Genomic DNA, 18,312 nt, shown 5'->3' with positions numbered 1-18,312 from the left:
AACAAACATAATATAGTACCAAAAAGTTAAACAGCTGTAGAAGGTCTTTTTTACCAGTTAAAACTACAAAGGTGGAAGGCCAAGACATTGCCAGAAGATGCTAAAGATCTAAATAACATGTACATCATGAGAAAAATAATAACAGCAACAACAAAGGAATTTACCAGAATTGTAAAAATTCCAGGCAGGGATGTGGATCTGTGATACAGGGCCATTCCAGATATAAAAAATGTATACAGATACTCTGAGAGGTGTGTTAGAGGCAGAGTATTGCAAATACTCAATGGCTAGTTTTTCATTTTAATCATTGAAATTATTCATTTGTTGTGAGATACTTTGAAATGCTTCCTTATTCTCTTTGGGGATATAAGAACATTCAAATTTATACATATTAAGAGAAAATAACTTCTCAGTTTTTAGCAGCTACAGAAGACTCATTATGTCAAATAATTATGTCTGATATATATATATCACTGTCTTTTAATGCTTCTTTGCATTTTCTTGCATTGAAATTGGATATATCTCAAGTGTAGGACTTGCATGACTTTGTTTACTGCATGTCAAAGCATCCTCCTACTCCATTTTCCAATAGGAAATGTCCCAGAGATGTTTAAAGGGAGCTGTTGTGTGCTCTGACTCCTTTGGTGTGTGTGATCAAGACGCAAGGACTGTGCGACACCCAGCAAATCTCTGAAGTTACACATACCCAGAGTGAACTGTGTCTTGCGTACTATGTGAGGGAAGCATGTACTCAGATTTACCAGTGAAGCCCTACAGAAAATGGGATGATGCTAGAAAGCAATGCTTAGCTTCATAGAAGAGCCTCCTTGGCTCTTGCCTTACTGAAGGCTCCTATGCCTTATTGAAGAAAAAATCATGGGAGGCAAAAAGGAGCAAACAACCAGTGACACAGTGACACCCCCTGTCCCCATCTGCATTCTCCCCTCTTCTCCCCCCACCCCCCAATAATTTGTCTGACGTAGCCAGAGCTGTGTGAGCTGCCTTCAGTGATTTAAAGCAATAAAACCTGGCTACTGAGCTAGCTAAGTGCCCAGCAGCTACACGTCCATCTTCAGATGAAACAAAAAATTCAATACAATTGCAGTTTCAACTTTTAAACCATCATTATAATTCTGTGCAAACATTTACTGGAGGAATGTATGATGGGAAAGAGACCATGGCAATAATTAAGGTTCTTCTCTATCCTGTTCCTTAATACAAAAAGATGGTAAGTTTCCATCTAGCATTAATATGTGTGTTTTTTTTTTCCTTATTGATTTTTCCTACAACTTCCTACTAGGACAGATACTGCTGCAAGGCAGTGTACAAGCACATGAGGATGTGTGTGCTCTGCACTGCATGAGTAACGTGGTCTGACACACACTTGACATGCAGCTTTGAAAAATAAGGGGGCAGTATTATCGATCCTGATGTAACTAAGACGAGTGAAGGTTCCCTCTAACTTTCTTCAGGCCACAAATGACGCATCTTCACCCTGAAGGAACTGCTGACCAGTTGGCTCACCACCGGCAGCTGCGGATGTGAGCCTGCCCATGGTGGAGCTACGGTGGGCTCAGCGGCAGCACCAGGAGCCATGAAGAAGAGGCTGTGCACCTTAGGCAAAGATGCACAGGAGGGACGGGCATTCTCAGTTTAGAGTCTGTAAGATTATTGACTTTAGAGACGTGAGCTACTGAAAGCAGCATGTCTAAAATTGTACCCATCAGAAATGTTACACTTTTCTGACACTTCTTTGAGTGGAGGAATTTTTCTTTACTATGGCAGAGATGCTCTAGTCAAGAAGTTTTCTGAAATGGACTTTTTCCTCTAATTTTAGAGGAAAATCTCTTTTATGACTCTTTCTGGGTACAAAATAGTACTTGAATTCTGACTGACTCTAATGGCCCCTGACAGCATTTTTTCATACGAAGGTGTCTTAAACAAGATGTAACTGAAACAGCTAAATAAAACAATTTTTGTAATATAAATCACAACTCAAGTATGCTTGTCAAGGATGTCTTTTCTGTGTCTGCTGAGGGATAAGAAGGGAAAGGAAAGAAGGCCATGGTAATTAGAAAAATTTTGCTTGGTTTTGAACTGAAGATATTCTTTGGAGTTATGCTTAGTTATTTTTTAAGCAAAGTTTTAGGAATTATTCCTGGCATTGTCAAACTATCTTCAAGGAGCTTCAGAAGAATCTCTAAAGAGTTGTCAGATAGCTACAGCTCTTTCTTTCATGTATTTACTCTGTAACTGTAGTGAATAATGTTTATTTATTTAGCCATTGCTTACTTCTTTGGGAAACCCCAGCAAAAACAGGGAGGAAGTCCCCCCCTCTTTCTGTGGAGGCGGCAGCCATACAAGGCCAAGAGGAGAAATTCAGTTCCAAGTGCTTCACACGTCAGCCAGATAATCAACACATTTTCCTCAGTGTGTTTGAGGCAGAAAAGCCAAGTAGGGAAAAACCCTTGCACTTTACAGGTGTGAGAAACGGGTGCTTTTTGCTTTAACGTAGCACAGCTAATGGTGAGGGCAGAGGCAGTCTGGCCTTCCTGCACATTGAGGAGGAAAAGGCTCTGCGAGGAGAGCAGCTTTGTGCAGTCTGTGGCATCAGCTCTAGGCCCAGGTGGTTAGAAGGCTTTGGGGAATAACCACGTTTCTGCAACCCCCTTTCCTCAGTCCAAACCGACAACAGATTTACTGAACATGTCACTTGAAGGAATTTCTAAGAACCTGTAAAAAAGTAATTACGATTGACATGGGTATTGAAAAAAGAAAATACAATTATGAGTGTTTTGAGCACTGTTATTGCATAAATAATCAAAGTTATTTTTACTGTGCTAATTGGGAGGATTCTAAACATACTGTGCATATACCACAGACCTGAGAGATTTTTGCATCTTTATGCTGGATGACAGCTGTAACCAGAGTAATATAGTCAGGAGGCCTGGAAAAGTAGAACTATGCTTGGGTTGTGTTTGAATTGATAAACTATTTCAGGCTTGACAACACTTTCTTTTAGCTCTTTACAGAGGTAAATGCAAGCACACCAGTTCCAAGCACACAAGTTTTACTTGGAATAATATTTTAAATGTATAATTATTGCATAGCATTGGCTATAAAAAGAGAAGCTTAATATTTTAAGTGTTGCCAGTACTTGGTACATGTTTTCACTTGAAATATTTACACTGATACACCTGTACGTGTCAGCAGAATTGCACATAGCAAGAAAGTCAGGTACCACTACAGTTTCTCCTAGTATAAAACACGTGCATTTTGGGATACATCTGTTTCAAGAAGGCAGATTAAATCAGCATGGATCAAATGCTCAGTGTATTTATACATATATTTCACATTATTTGCTCTATTAGTTGAGTAGTATGGCAGCCACCTAATATGAGCCAAACTAAAAAGTGGGGAATTCTAATCTCATTATTTTCCTTTTTTGAAAAAAGATCTATTCACTATTGGATAAAACACTGAGGTTTACTGTAGGAAACTAAATATTGGTACAAGATTAAAAAATCTCTTCAGTTACAAAATAGACAATGTAGACAATACAAGAAAAAGTGTTTATCAGTAATAAAGAAAATACAGATAGAAATGCTTTAAGTCAGTTTTGTTTATTACAAAAATGAAGACAGAAGTTGCATAAAAATGAACTTTGAACAACAGATGAAAGACGCACAAAATTACATACACTTCTTGACATCGTGTTTGGAAAGATGCTGAAGAACTTTACATTTACACTATGCACACATTATTCAAGAACAAAGCAGAGAGATGACAGTAAGTATTGCATGCATAAAAAGAAACCAATGGAGCAAAATAGCAGTGAAACGTGAATGAGATGAAATGAAACCGTATGTCATCGCTTTACAAATTAAACCATTTTAATTTATTTTTTTTTTTTTAAATCACATTTCATACTGTTTTTAGAAACAAGCTTACAGAAACTGTAGTGCTTGCAACATTTTCCACATAAGTAGTTTTTGGTAAATTTTATATATTTTTAAATGTAATTCTGTGAGAAATATACACTTGGCAAGATTTCTTTTGCTTGTATTATAGCTCATTTAAAATGTATTATTATTAAAATTACATGAAAATTACATTTTCATTAGGAATTGCCTCTACAAATGTGTTAGGTTTAAAATAAATATTCAGAAAAATTAATAAGATTATCACACTGTGTAATGGGACTATGATGACATGAGTGACTACTGTGTTTTCTCAGGACTTCAGAATATATAGAAATGAACAAAAATGGATATTCATACCTCAGCTACTTAGTGCTTATAAAACATTTTTCTTAACATAGCTCCCAAGCATGTGGCTTCCATACAGATTCTGTTTCTAAACTGGCAAATTTGGTAAATTTTCTACACTTGCTATTTGAAACTATTGACTTTATTAGGATGTTACCAATGACATTAGAAGAAATAGGATTTTCCCTCTAAGATTCCATCACTTACACTTTAAGTCCACTACGTGTGTATTAAAGGAAAACTGGAGATTCCTTGTATATTTTGAGAAATGAAATGGATGAAGTAAAATGTGAGAAAATCAAATGAGCTGTGACTGTAGCACAGATTTCAGTGATGCCATTACAGACCTCAGAAGCTATGTTTGTCTAGATATTGTTCAAATTACTTCCTGAAAGTCAGAGATTTTTTCCTTCTTTCCCCTAAAAACCCTGATGAAATGAGCAATTAAAATAATCAACAACAGATTGGAGACTATTAGCCCAATAACAAATAGTATATGCATCTCTATTAACTCTTAAAAAATATATAATTCTTTTGATTAGCTATCAATTTGTTTTGCATTTACATACACACATGAGTAGAGCTATAAAATTTAGTGGAATGAGCTTTGCATGCTAGAAACAAAATATAGTAAGGCCAAGGAATCTAATTGAATATTGGTCATAGTCACTTTTTTTTTTTTTAATTAAACCATTGTATCTATTTATTTTCTATCTATTTTTCACATGCACTTGATATTTCTTACGTTAGTGTTTGGCCCTATACTTCCATCAAAACATTACATGGAATGTTAATTTGTTCTTTAGTGATAGTATATTTTATATATCCCATAAAACCATACAAACACATATTTTCTTTCTAATACGTGCAGTATGTGTGTCTTTTTCTGAACAATATTTTCCTATTTATATAGACAGCAATTTATCTTCTAAGAACTCGACTGTAATAAATAAAGGATCGCTTCTGAAGTTGTATTACGCAAATCATGTGACTCATAAATTTAGGAACTTGTCAAAACTCAGGAAACAAGAAAGACAGCAACTAATATCTGATCAGGAATGAAGGCAGCCTTAGACTCAAAAGGTTGTAAATCAAAATACTGTTCTTTAGAGATAATACTGCAATATCAAATAATAATCATTATCCTCTTTTAAGTTTCTGTGCCATCAATTTGAATTTAAAGCATACGTTCAGTGCAGAACATTTCAGGCCTTCAGTCTTACAGACAGTTGAATATTAACATTTCAAAATATGTGATAATGTTGAAAAAATGGTAAGACTGTCATATACCATTGACTGTATCAATCATAAGATCTGAAATTCCTTTTACAATTACTATATTTAAAGGAACAAATTTAGTTATCTAACATTTACATATTAATGACAGCAGAATATCAAATTAAGTTTGAGAATATATATTTTTCATTTTAATACAGTTTAAGCTACAATTCAAAAGCTGTTGAGTATAATTTAATTTGCTAATATCTGTTTTAGCTTCTTTCCCCTTCTTGTCTGTAGGAAGACAAGATTTTAAGATCTGTCTTCCTGTAGACTGTACAAAATGTTGTAAAATAACCTTGTCCTTATTGTTTTTAAAAGACAGAACAAAGATTTTTTAATTATTTTAAGAGAAATACAAACAAAATTGTATTAGTTATTCATCTCAGGAGATACATTATCCTCTTCCTTTTGTCTTTCTCATTACAGTAGAAGGGGCATTGTCTAGAACTGCCTGGCTCTCCTGTAACAAAATCCCTACAATGTTGTCTTAATTCTTCCTCTTTGGACTTTGATGTGAAGAGTAGAGCCAAAAGAACAACAATATATTCAAAATATCTGATAACCTCAAAATACATAAAGCAGAAGAACCTAAATTGGAGCAGACCTAAAATATCTCTCACTTAACAGGGGAAACTTATGTAGTCTCCAGCTGAACCTACTATCAGTTAGAAAAATGAGAACTAATCCAATTTTTGTCTCTTTATCCCACTGGCATTGTGGCACTGAATATAAAAGCCAACTTGTCACTCATAATGTGACATAAAGCTTCTGAAATTTCTCACAGCTTTTCGTTAGCCCTTTTGTAATATGCTTGGAGAGTTCAGAGTTGGTCACTCTCTAATCATCTATCTATCATCTACGTTACAATCTTATATATCTATCTGCAATGGCAGAATGATTTGCTAAAATAATGATTTTTTTATGGGTAAGAGTATTTCAAATATTTAACAAGAGTAGGTAAATGACTTAGTAATTTGCATTTTTCAACTTAAATATATATATGCCTGCAGTAGTCAGTCCCTTCTCTCACTTTATTAAAAATCAGTAAGAACAGAGACATACATGACATGTTAAATATATGATAAAGAGTTTAGTAGAAGAGCATAAAGGTCGCAAATTTTAGGAAAGTAGGATAATGTTGCAAAATAAGGAAATACCATGATTGTGTTGACTGTGCAACCTTACTGAGACAGTATTTTATTTTCCATTTTATGAGATCATCTCGGAATTACTCTGGACATTTTATTTCCCCAGTGACAGGTGCTCACTAGTCTGTCAGTGTCCATAATTCGGTTTTCTTTATTATTCAGCACAGCACTCTCTCTATACTGTGCCCACACGAGAAAGTTCTTATCCTTAAATACATCTGGTCCCTACCTTACAATGGGATCACAATGTAGAAGGGCCGTGACTGCAGGCAACAGCCTCTTGAAAGGATTTGCTGCTCCCCTGGTCTAACAAGGCACCACAGTGTCTGTGCACCACTGTGCTTCTGCAAACAGAAGCACAGTGATCTTTGGAGCAGATCATGGTGTGCTTGGGCTGAAGCATGCACAGCGGAGAACAGTTCTCTGTTGATCAGTTTAGACTGAGATTTTCAGAGATTATAATAAGGCCAGACTTTGGCAGTTTTTTGTTTTTTTTTCTTTCCCCATGGGAATACAACGATCATCTACTTTCTGAATATTCGCCAAATGTCAGTTCTTGGAGTGTAAGTACAGATGTACTTGCAGATTTTTTTGTTTTGTTTTGTTAACACAGGAAACAAATGACAATAATGATAACAAAAATGTTCACTGTCGGGATTTTAGAGATAGAAAAAATAAAAGCTTTTTGCAAAAGTTCCTGCCTGAGACATTTCTTCCTCTGAAGAAATTTACCATAAGCAATAGCACTCGTTAGAGTTCTGCTCAAGTGAAAATGTATTCTCACATCTGTAAGTTTTTGATAACCGTTAACTGCAGCTAGCAGTTCCAAATAATCTATATCACAGTTAAACAGAAATGTTTTCATTAAAAAAAAAAAACAAACAACACTTAACATTAAGATTGCTAACGTTCATTCATTATTTCCTATAGGTACAATAAGCACTTCAATATTTAACAACGCATTTGTTATAGAAATAACAGCTATAAAACTAAATAACAAAGTCTATGTGTATATTCACATTATGCATGGAAAAACAGGCTTTCACACAACTGACTGACTGGCAGCCAAAAGTTTCAGCTCTTACAAAATCAGAATAGCAGTTTCGTTCTCTTCCATGCTATGCAAGGCACATGTCAATGTAATTCAGTTCAAATAAGTGCGATGGCATTGGGTTAAAGTCATAAAGCACAGTGGCAAGAGATGTGGATGAAACAGTAGCTCTACTTAACACAGTGAATGTTTTTCTACAGATTACGACAAAACCAAGAATGGCATTTGCTTGAATTCCAGCTACTTCATTATACTAAGTATGTACACACACAAAAAAAAAAGTATTTTTTTAAATAAATTAAAATAGTCTTCAGATTTACACATATGCATTCTGAGGACAGCTTACTTGTGACATAAGCCAGTTTTCTAAAATGGTTTTTGTTTGTTATAGATGGGAAGAGGTGTTATTAATGATGTTTTAAAGTAAAGACTTCCAAGAGTAAACAGAACCTGGCAAAACTGACCATGATCACTGCTTCTATGAAATAAGAATATCATTTCCACTGGTGAAGATATATCAGAATTTAAATTCGACCAAATAATTCCAAATTTACAAGCTAATGGTAATAAACCCCAAAAGAAATGAACTATAAGGAAAAAAAAAACATGTACTGCAAATTTATTATTTCTGCTATGTTTAGCACCAACATGAAGGCAAGTATCCTAAAGTAAATATTAAATTCCGTCTTAGCTCTATAGTGCATTGCCTTCTTGGCTTAATTTGCATGCAGCAGAGCAGTGAGCTACAAAATTAGTCAGCTACGTAAATTCCAATATCAAATATATACAGGTAAGCTTCTATATGGATTCTTACTAAATGAACTTTATCTGAGACTTTGTATATATCATTCTATGCTTTTACATTCTACATAAAACGTTTTACATTTTAGTATGTGAAATAGGAAAAAGGCCTTTACCCATTCTTTACTGAAGGTCAAAATTAAGCTTCCTGGAGTCTCAAGACTAACAAATGCCATGAAATGGAATGTGTGGCACTGTTCCAGTTTCAAGAAGTAAGTTTGGAGGGCAGGGACTTATTTTATGCGCTGAGACATGGCTTCAGAGAGGCACACAAAGTCTATGAAATTTAATTCTATGAACTGAAGCAATTCATACATTAGAAATCAGAGAAGACAGAGAAGATTCTTTTTTTTAAAAAATCTTGTGGAAAGTACAAAACATGTTTTATATTAAGCACAGTTTTAAGTACATTTTGGAAGGAGCTTGTATAAACACAACTCTGTGAAAGAGATTAATACAGAATCAAAATGCTCTCATGGAAGACCAGTTGATGGTGTACCTGGGAAGCCATATGACTCAGAATGTTAAAGTCTATGCATAGATTTCTTATGACCAAAGCAAAGTTCAGAAAACACACTGATCAAAACAAACCGAATGGATCACATTCTCCAGCTTCTGTCAGACAGAAAAGCCAAGCATAATCTATTGAATTTGTCACAAAACTTAGAAGTTTCCAAAAAAAACAAAGTTGAAGATTTTTTCATGCGCAGACTGAAGTAATTACACCATTTAGGGTCTTAACTTGGAACGGAAAGTTTAGAAGAGTTATAGAAAAGTGTGTTTTATTTATTTATTTTTACAGGTCTGTGTTTATTTTCCTCTAAATATTAAATTAAGAAGGAAAGGAAGATAACATTGTTTGCCTCATAAAACAGCATCAAAACATGCACCAGGAACTTATGACTACAATGAGAGAGAAACAAGCAGCATTCAGCTGCAGAGACTGGCCTCCATTTTCACGTCTAGTAGCTTCACAGCATCTTTCTGTGTGGACAAGAATTGTTATAGAAAATTAAGACTATGAAAAAGAAAAAGTAGATAAAGCTTTAAAAACAAAGTATGAAAAGGAAAAAAAAGGGGTAGTGGAAAAGAAAAAAAGAAAAAATAATCATTTCACTACTTACAAAGTGCCAAAGACAATCACTTGAAAGACATCATTCTAATAAAAACATTAAATTATAATTAAAATGTGTATGAAATTGTAATAATTGAAGTACTTTGGAGTTGTAGAATGGTCAAATCTGGATACTAAAATATTCAAACCACAAAAAGTATGTACCTTAATAGCAGCAACATGGTTCTTCACAGTAGTTGAAGTGTCACACGCTTTGGTCTAACTTTAAAACAATTTATTTAAGCACTTCACCTGAAGCATGTGACCAACCCTCGAGTTTCCCTTCAAAAGATCCGAAAATATTCAGCCAAGCCCAACCTAAATACAAGCTTTCATGTCTTTCACACTGGAGGTACTTGGAATTCAAGAAACTACAATGCACACAACTACAATCAGAAATAATGGATATTTGAAGCAACAATGAACAGCAGAATGCAGGCTAAAAGAAGAAACTGTAAAAAAAATAAAAGTAAATAATTACATACAAAAAAAGGGTTTCGAGCATGCATGAACATAAAGAAACAGGAACTTGATAAGCTGCTTCTTCTTGCCAGTAAGTTTATCTCATTTCTGAATTATTGTAGGAGTCAAGAATGGACCATTGTCAAAAGCTGGCCTTAATAATATGGACATAAGCCTGACTGAAATACCAATGCAATGACCAATGCAATTAGCACAGACAGCTGGTAATTATTTAGATGTTGACTTTAATACTAGGGTGCGAACAGAACAAAAAAGCTTTTCAAAATACACAACTTCTTAGACATTCGAGTCCTCACAGTATGTCTGGATGTAATCCAGTGCAATACATGAAGTCTGCATATATATTTTCTACTAACATTTATATTGAAAGTTCACTTCTTGTCAGATAATGCAGTCAAGTTTATGCAATATATTTTAAGCATCTTAATCTCCTTGACTGGATATTAATTTTTTTTTTTAGCTACAGTGACAGTAATAATATGGATAGTGATTAATATCACTGTCAGGCTACTGTTTCAAAATAGATTTCAAAAGAAATTGAAATGTAGAAAATCTTGTGTAGTTTGAACAATAATTTTGGTTACATTTGAATTTACTTTAAAAAAGTGTATTTTAAGAAACTGTAGTGGAAGTAGATGAAAAGTCTTAAGTCTCCCATTTTTATATGAACTGTATTATTTTAGTTCCTTAATGTAATTAGTCAAGCTTTAAAACAATTTATTTTAGGTTAACATCAGTGCAGAGGACAATTTGTTAAATCTCAGCACAAATATGTTAGGGTATTTCTCCTCTCTATCGAGCTCACCATCTAAACACAAAGTTGACTGGTGGATGAATCATTGTCTCTTTCGAAAAACACATGCTCTGACACGCAGAACGTAAATGCTATCTAAAATCAAAGGATGTTTTAAGTTTTGGAATTTGAATCTTACAGAGTTCTGGCAACATATTTCAAATTTGGCTTAAACCACGGAACTGTTATTTTGTGAACATGTTCTGGTGGAAAAATTGCTATCAGGACTTGAATGCTTAATATTTAACCATTGCATTATGCATGTATAATGTAAACGTTCCTATTTCACAAATACACATCTGAGTGTAACTAACTATGAAGTAGAAAAAAAACAATATAAGGAAGCTAAGAGTGTTTGGACTTCACCCAATCCTCACATGTATGTTTACTTTGGTATTTTTAATGATGCATGTTTTTTGAAGAAATTATTATATTCAAGCTGTTCAAAATTCAAAAACAGATATTTTTATTAAGAATATGTATAGCAAGAAAATCTTTGATACAGTAAACTTCCAACAGCTGTGTTCATAACTCAGCTTTTATCATATTAACATATCTAATGATCTAATCTTTTAATGAACATTCTTTTTGTTATTATATATAATTTATTATTATATAATTTATTATTATAAATAATGCTAGCAGTTACCTATAACAAATACCTTATGACGAATAAGAGTGCCATACTTGTTAAGTGTGACCTAACACTTCAATAATCAACACTTATGATTATTTTCTTTTTTTATAGTATTCAAAAAGATTAAGTAAACCTTAACTCACAAAGAAAAAAACAACAACAACAAAAAAAACTTTCTTTTGAATCAGAAATTCTGTGAATACAGAGTAATTCTTTGACTATTATTTATTTATTTTCATAGTATTCTACTGCTTTTCTAGTATTCAGTGGAAGTTAATTCCTGTGATAGCTGTACTGTAAGATCCATTTTGTCAAAAATAATATTTTTATTGATTTTTTTTTTTGCCTTTGATCATCTATGATTGCACTTACAGTGTAATTGTCTCTCTGAGTCATATCAAGTAAGCTCTGTAAATTTAATAGTGGTTTCTAACCCTTTTCATATAAAAAAAATGTTACAATCTTTGCAGGAAATGGAGCAAACAACTGTTTTTAGCCTACAGCAAGAACATTTAATGTCACTTACAACGATGTTAATCTGGAATTGATGAAAAATGGCTCTTACTCAGCAAATTTTAGTACTGGTTTGCAAACCAAGAGCAAATGTGTTTTGTGGGGGCTACCATCTTTCTGTGGTTTTGGATATCATTTTCTCTGATTGATTGTGATTCTTACCAACAACTACTGTTCTCAAAACATAAGATCTCAAAGACATTTAATCTCTCCTCTCTGCTCTCTACAGAACTTTAGGTAGTAAATAAACTTTCTTCTTTCAACACAGCAATACATGCTGACAATTCTGTGTTACGTTTTTAATGCAGAATTATGATCTGAACAACAGTCTGACAAAAGTGTTCATTTTTGATTTTGGAATGACAGTGTCCTTCAAGCTAGGAGAAAATCATACAGGTAACCTCACAAGGGTAATGCTGCAGCTCTTCCTTGCCTTGGGAGTATGATCAGAGCTGTGAAGAGAGACTAACATCCTCAAAGCTTTCTTTTTTGACTACTGTATTTTGTTCTTCCTTTTAGATTTGACTAAAAAGCTAACTAGTCAAAGCTGTGGAGTCTTCACAGGCAAAGTAAGGGATCTTTCAATTTTGGCTATTACACAAACCCAATGGAACCAGATACAAAAACTATGTACTTGATGTATATGTTTGAAAGAACAAGGTTTTGGATTTCTACATTTGTTAAAAATACATATAAATTTAAATATGCACAAATAAAGAATTTCAGTGTATTTTAACAAGATGGAAAATCCAAAGATAATTAAAGACCTATTTCTCAAAGAGTTCATTCTAAAGTTAAAGTTCTCCCAGCCCGTTTACAGAATTAATCTATAAATCAATCAATTAACCAATATTAGTAACATCAGTTATATTATGAAAAAAGTTATATCGTTCACAAAAAAAATAAAATATTACTATTTTAAGAGAAAAACTCATCTAGACTATAGCTGTGCATCTCCATCAAGCAATTACAGTTTCTTGATTTAGAGATTTGGATCTGGAAATCACTACCAAGAGACTGAAGCGTAGAGTTGTAAAAATAAGTGAACACTTGGCAGCTGATCTAGAGGAACTACTAGGTCTACAACCCTTCAACAAATGTACAAGTGATTGCCTGTCTTGGAGGAAAAGCTTGTCACAGAAGAATGGAACCAAGCTAAACATAGATATATAAACCTTAACTGCATTTATAAAATGAAAACTGTATAAAGAGATACCCACTGTGGTCTTAAAATTACTGATCCTTGGAATAGAAATTTTTTCTTTGCAAAGATCTTCAAACTCATGTGTTTTGGTATTTCTCTTTGGTTTAAATTAATTCCTGCTATCCCAGCTACTGTGAGGATCAACAGTCAGAAAATTACAATTGTTCTTTCCCAAATTACTCTGACTGATTGTTAAAAGTATGTAATTTTCCAATACAGCATTTATCCTACTGAGGTACAAACAATTTGGCTTCTATCCTCAGCTTCCAAATTAAAAAAAAAAAAAAAAAAAAAAGGCTTACAGAAATATATTATTTTTGAAGCCTCTATCCTCTGGTGAAGTTTACTTAAGTTGTCAACTGCATTCAAAAGTTATCAGAAGACACACACAAAAACTGATGGATGTTTGTGCAGATACTGCACACACATCTAAATACACAGGCACCGTGGTCACAAGTCATTAGCTGAAAATCAAGCCAAGATGTTTTTCTTAAAGCATCAATACATAATGTAATTCTACAGCCTTTTCCTGGAGATTCAAACAGGTACCTTAAAAGCCTCAAGCAATGGCTTCTAGTCCTGGCTCAAGGAGCTACTGGCAGCCTTTCTAGCTTAGTTAAATGGAAAGAGACTACAGAAGAAAAATAACTCTAAATGCCCCCAGTCCTCCTACTTTAACTTGTACTGATGCAACTTATCTTTTCCTAGAATTAAGAAAAAGTACCAGACACTAACCCTTAGCTAACTGCCTCTGAATGTGGATATGTTCTTAAATAACACATCATCAGGGCTTCCCTTCAAGTATGATCACTACTGACTAACTTTGTAAATTACTCAAAAAGGTGTATCTGCAGCCTTTTCCTTGTTCATTAACTACAGAATTGCTGATTAGAGTTCAAAACCCAGACAGTCAATTTACATTTTCAAAAGCACATGGGTTACTGACTGTGTACTGAGGCAAAAAAAGCCACAAATAACTGAAAATCCATCCTGGCCTGAAGAATGCTGTTGTTGCTACTGAAGTGAAAGCGAGGAAGGAAAAAAATCTGGCTTGATGATATGACAAGCAGGGCTATGAATAGAAAACTAGAAAATAATCATAGCAGGGATATCATCACCTTCAGAAATCATGACCCATATTAAGAATCTAAGGAGAAAGGATCAAGCCGAAGAATACTTGAGCAAACTGGAAACACACAAAGCCATGGACCTTCATGGGATACACCCACAAGTGCTGCAGGAGTTCACAGATGTCACCGTGAAGACATTCTTGATAATCATTAAATGATCATGGAGACTGGGAGAGGTGTCTGAGGACTGGAGGAAAGCAAACGTCACTTCTATCCCCAAAAAGAACAAAAGGGAGGGCCCGGGGTTCTACAGGCTGTTCAGCATCACTTTGATCACTGAGATGATTGGGCAGTTAATCCTTGGAACCATTTCCAGGCACATGAAGGACAGGAAAGTCTTCAGGAGTACTCAGCATGGATTCACCAAGAGGAAATCATCCCTCACCAACTTAATAACTTCCTATGATGAAATGACTGGCATGGTAGATGAGGGGTGAGCAGTATATACTGCCTACCTACACTTCAGTAGGGATTATAACTGTTTCCTATAAGATCCTCATAGAAAAGCTGATAAAGGACGGATGAGGAGAAAGTGAGGTGGATCAAAACCAGCCAGGCCCAGAGGCCCGAGTGGTGGCACAAAGTCTTGTTGGAGGCCAGTAACTAGTGGTGGACACTAGGGGCCAATATTGGGCCCAATCCCATTCATCGTCTTCATAATGATCTGGATGATGAGGCAGAGAATTCCCTCAGCAAGTTTGCAAATGACACAGAACAGGGAGGAGGGGCTCATGCATTAGTGGGTTGTGCTGTCATTCAGAGGGATCTCAACAGGCTGGAGAAATGGGCTGACAGGAACCTTATGAACAACAAAGGGAAATGCATAGTCCTGCAACTGGGGAAGAAAAACCCCATGCACCATTATATGCTGGGGGCCACCCAACTGGAAAGCAGCTTTGCAGAAAAGGACTTGAGGGTCCTGCTGGACATCAAGTTGAGCATGCACCAGCAATGTGCTCTTTCGACAAAGCACGCTAATGGTGTCCTGGGTTGCGTTAGGAGTGTTGCCAGCAGGTTGAGAGAGGTGATCCTTTCCTTCTACTCAGCACTGGTGCTAAAGCTATACCTGGAATGCTGGGTCCAGTTCTCAGCTCTCCACAAGAGAGGTACGGAGTTACTGTAGAGAGTCCATAAAAAGAGCCTTCAAGAGGATTAAGGGACTGAAGCATCTCTCCTGTGAGTAAAGGCTGAGGGAGTTGGGACTGTTCAGCCTGGAGAACAGAAGGCTCAGAATCTCAATGTGTACAGACACCTGAAGGGAGGGTGTAAAGAAGAAGGTTCCAGGCTCTGCTCAGTGAGGGACAATGTGAAATGAGCACAAACTGAAACACAGGAGGCACCATCTGAACATAAGGAGAAGACTTTCCACTGTGAGGATGACTGAGCACCGGACCGGGTTGCCCACAGCGGTCGTGTAGTCTCCATCCTTGGAGATGTCCAAAAGTCTGGACACAACTTGCTTATTGACCCTGCCTGAGCAGAGGGTTTGGATGAGATGACCTCCAGAGATCCCCTCCAATCCCCTCCAATCACTCTGTGATTCTGTGATGACTTACCCAAAGAAGACATGTCAAATCTTCTGGAGAAAAGTAAGGTTATGCCTCCCTTCAAAGGAAGGGAGACTGTACCCTAGGGAGTCTCTTGCAGCCCATGGGGCAAGGCTGTAGGGATGTGAGGGGCATGGAGAGCACCCATAGCAACAGAGGCTGCTGTTTCGCAGCAGGATGTTACTAGAAAAAAGAATCTTCCCCGGTGACCCAGATGGGATCACATGGAATTTATTTCAGCTCAAAAAAGTCACTGAATTGCTTGACTGGGAATAAAATAAAAGACTTGCTTTGAGAGAAAACTGTAGGCATAAGGGAAAGTTGTGTCTATTTTCCTGTACCTAGTAATTCTCAGTCTCTGGAGTAAAAAGTTCATTATCCTAGCTTATATTCTAATAAAAAACTGGCTGTAGAGTACAAAAGCCCAATTTTACCTATGTAATACCTTATAAGACATACGCATACACATTCTAATATGTATATATAAAAAACATGTGTAGTACTGGTATAAACTATTTTCGTTTTTCATTCAATATGACACCACTTTAAAATCCTAAAGCTGTGTTTTTGTAAAAACTACTGATAAAAACCATGTTTGGCATGGAGTGTCATCTTTGCTACAAGTCATGGTGAGAGAAAATACTACGTATTAGACTGTTGCTCTTCGCCTATGACTGTATGATTTTAAGCATCAGTGACAGATATGCACTGAAAAAAAGCAAACAATATGCTCAGCACTGTAACAGAAAAGGTCATGGGGTTAAAAAGGGATTCAAACTTTTCTAGGTTACTTAAGAAATATTCCAACAATTCAAGCAGTATTAAAAATAAAACAAAATAACAAAAAATCCCCAAACCAAAATGAAAACACACATAAAAAAAAAAAACCACATACACACAAAAGAAAACACCAAAAAAAAAACCAGCAAAAACAATATAAACACACACACAAAAAAAAATAAAAATACAGCAAAGTGAAAGAAACAGTTGTAAGGACTTCTTACTGTCCCCAAATGCTTTTCTCATTTTCCTACTATCATAGTGAGTTATTAGTTTATAATGAAGAATAAAAAAATATTATGACAAAAAACAACTTGCAGCCATTTTCAATATATACTGTATACTGGACTTCCAGAGAAACAGCAATGACTGGATAAAAGGCTTTTGAAAGACTACACCTGCATAAATCTCTGCCACTAATTTCTGAAAACTTGTCTAACACTTGCACAAAATATCCTCTTTTAACATCTTTCATTGCATCTTTGTTTAAGATAGGACTATAGATGTGGTTTTAGGTTGCAATAGTAATATTTCTGAATGATAGCTATGATTTGGACATTTTTGTACCAGCTGCACAGTACCAAAAGAGAGGATATATATCTCTGCACTGCTGAGAGATTAAATAGACCCATACAAACAGGCTGTAGTGTCACCCCTGTGAGCTGATAGAGTTCATTTGTTCCCTGTGACACTTAGTCAGAGGGTTTGTTATGGCTGCAGAGGTTAGTCTATGCTGTCCTAAGACTGATAAACAGGTAAGAGCTAAGGCACATAGCTCCTTTGAGAATACCTTTATTACCCACAAAATTAGAAGAAGCTCAATACTAAAGACAAGCTAAAATGAAATTTTCTAAAACATCACAAATCAGTACTTAAAATCTGATAAAGACTTACAGGCAAGCACACTGATATTAGATTTATGCCTACCCACAAGTACTGGTAACTAACATATCCAGTGAGATACTGGAACACGTAAAATACTACATTTAAGACTATGGTGCTCTTTCTTCAAAGCATGATTCTTAAATACATGCTCATACACCTAAGTAAATAGTCAAATGGAAAGACAGAATTGCTGACTGCAAGCAATAAATCAAAAAAGTAGGAAGTAAAATTATACATACATAGATAAAATATACAATAATACATAAATGTATTTGTAAATACAGTCAAGGCAAAATGTTTTAACAAGTCAATCTGCTGAGTATTTCTCAAAGATAGTGCAATATTCCATTGGTAAACCCTTCAGAAAACTGGGAAACTCTTATTAAAATGATTACAAATTCTGAGGAACTAATCACAGATGTGAGTGATTCAGTGAACGGAGACTGTGTTAAAGGCTTAGGAACAGAAATTACAAAACCGAGTACATGTAGTTGGAGGCTGTTGAGGCCAACCATGCGAAAATTAAAAGGAATGTCTCTCGTTTATACACCTAACTGATGCTGATTTGCAGGCTGAGGCATCTTGCTAGACCTAAGACTGGTAATGGAAGATTATCATGTTGTTTTATTATAAAATTTGACTGCCAGCCAGGAGCTGGTACTCACTTGCACTTCCTA

General features: G+C 35.3%; 1 protein-coding gene across 4 annotated transcripts in view; it reads right to left on the bottom strand.

Annotated features, from left to right (window-relative positions):
* NCAM2 (neural cell adhesion molecule 2) overlaps window positions 1-18,312 on the bottom strand; it is a 284,484-nt gene that overhangs the window by 15,002 nt on the left and 251,170 nt on the right. Inside the window, exon 16 of one of the 4 annotated variants that reach the window (XM_013182720.3) lies at window positions 3,585-9,533. The exons of the other annotated variants lie outside the window; for them this stretch is intronic. Within the exon in view, the coding sequence (XP_013038174.3) occupies window positions 9,427-9,533 (107 nt within the window). The 3' untranslated portion in view covers window positions 3,585-9,426. Of the gene's footprint in view, window positions 1-3,584; window positions 9,534-18,312 lie in introns of those variants that run through there. 4 annotated transcript variants of the gene reach the window in all.

The sequence above is a fragment of the Anser cygnoides genome, chromosome 1 (assembly GCF_040182565.1).
Source record: "Anser cygnoides isolate HZ-2024a breed goose chromosome 1, Taihu_goose_T2T_genome, whole genome shotgun sequence".
Taxonomy (NCBI): domain Eukaryota; kingdom Metazoa; phylum Chordata; class Aves; order Anseriformes; family Anatidae; genus Anser; species Anser cygnoides.
The sequence above is the reverse complement of the archived record's forward strand: the minus strand, read 5'-3'. Positions and strand labels throughout refer to the sequence as shown.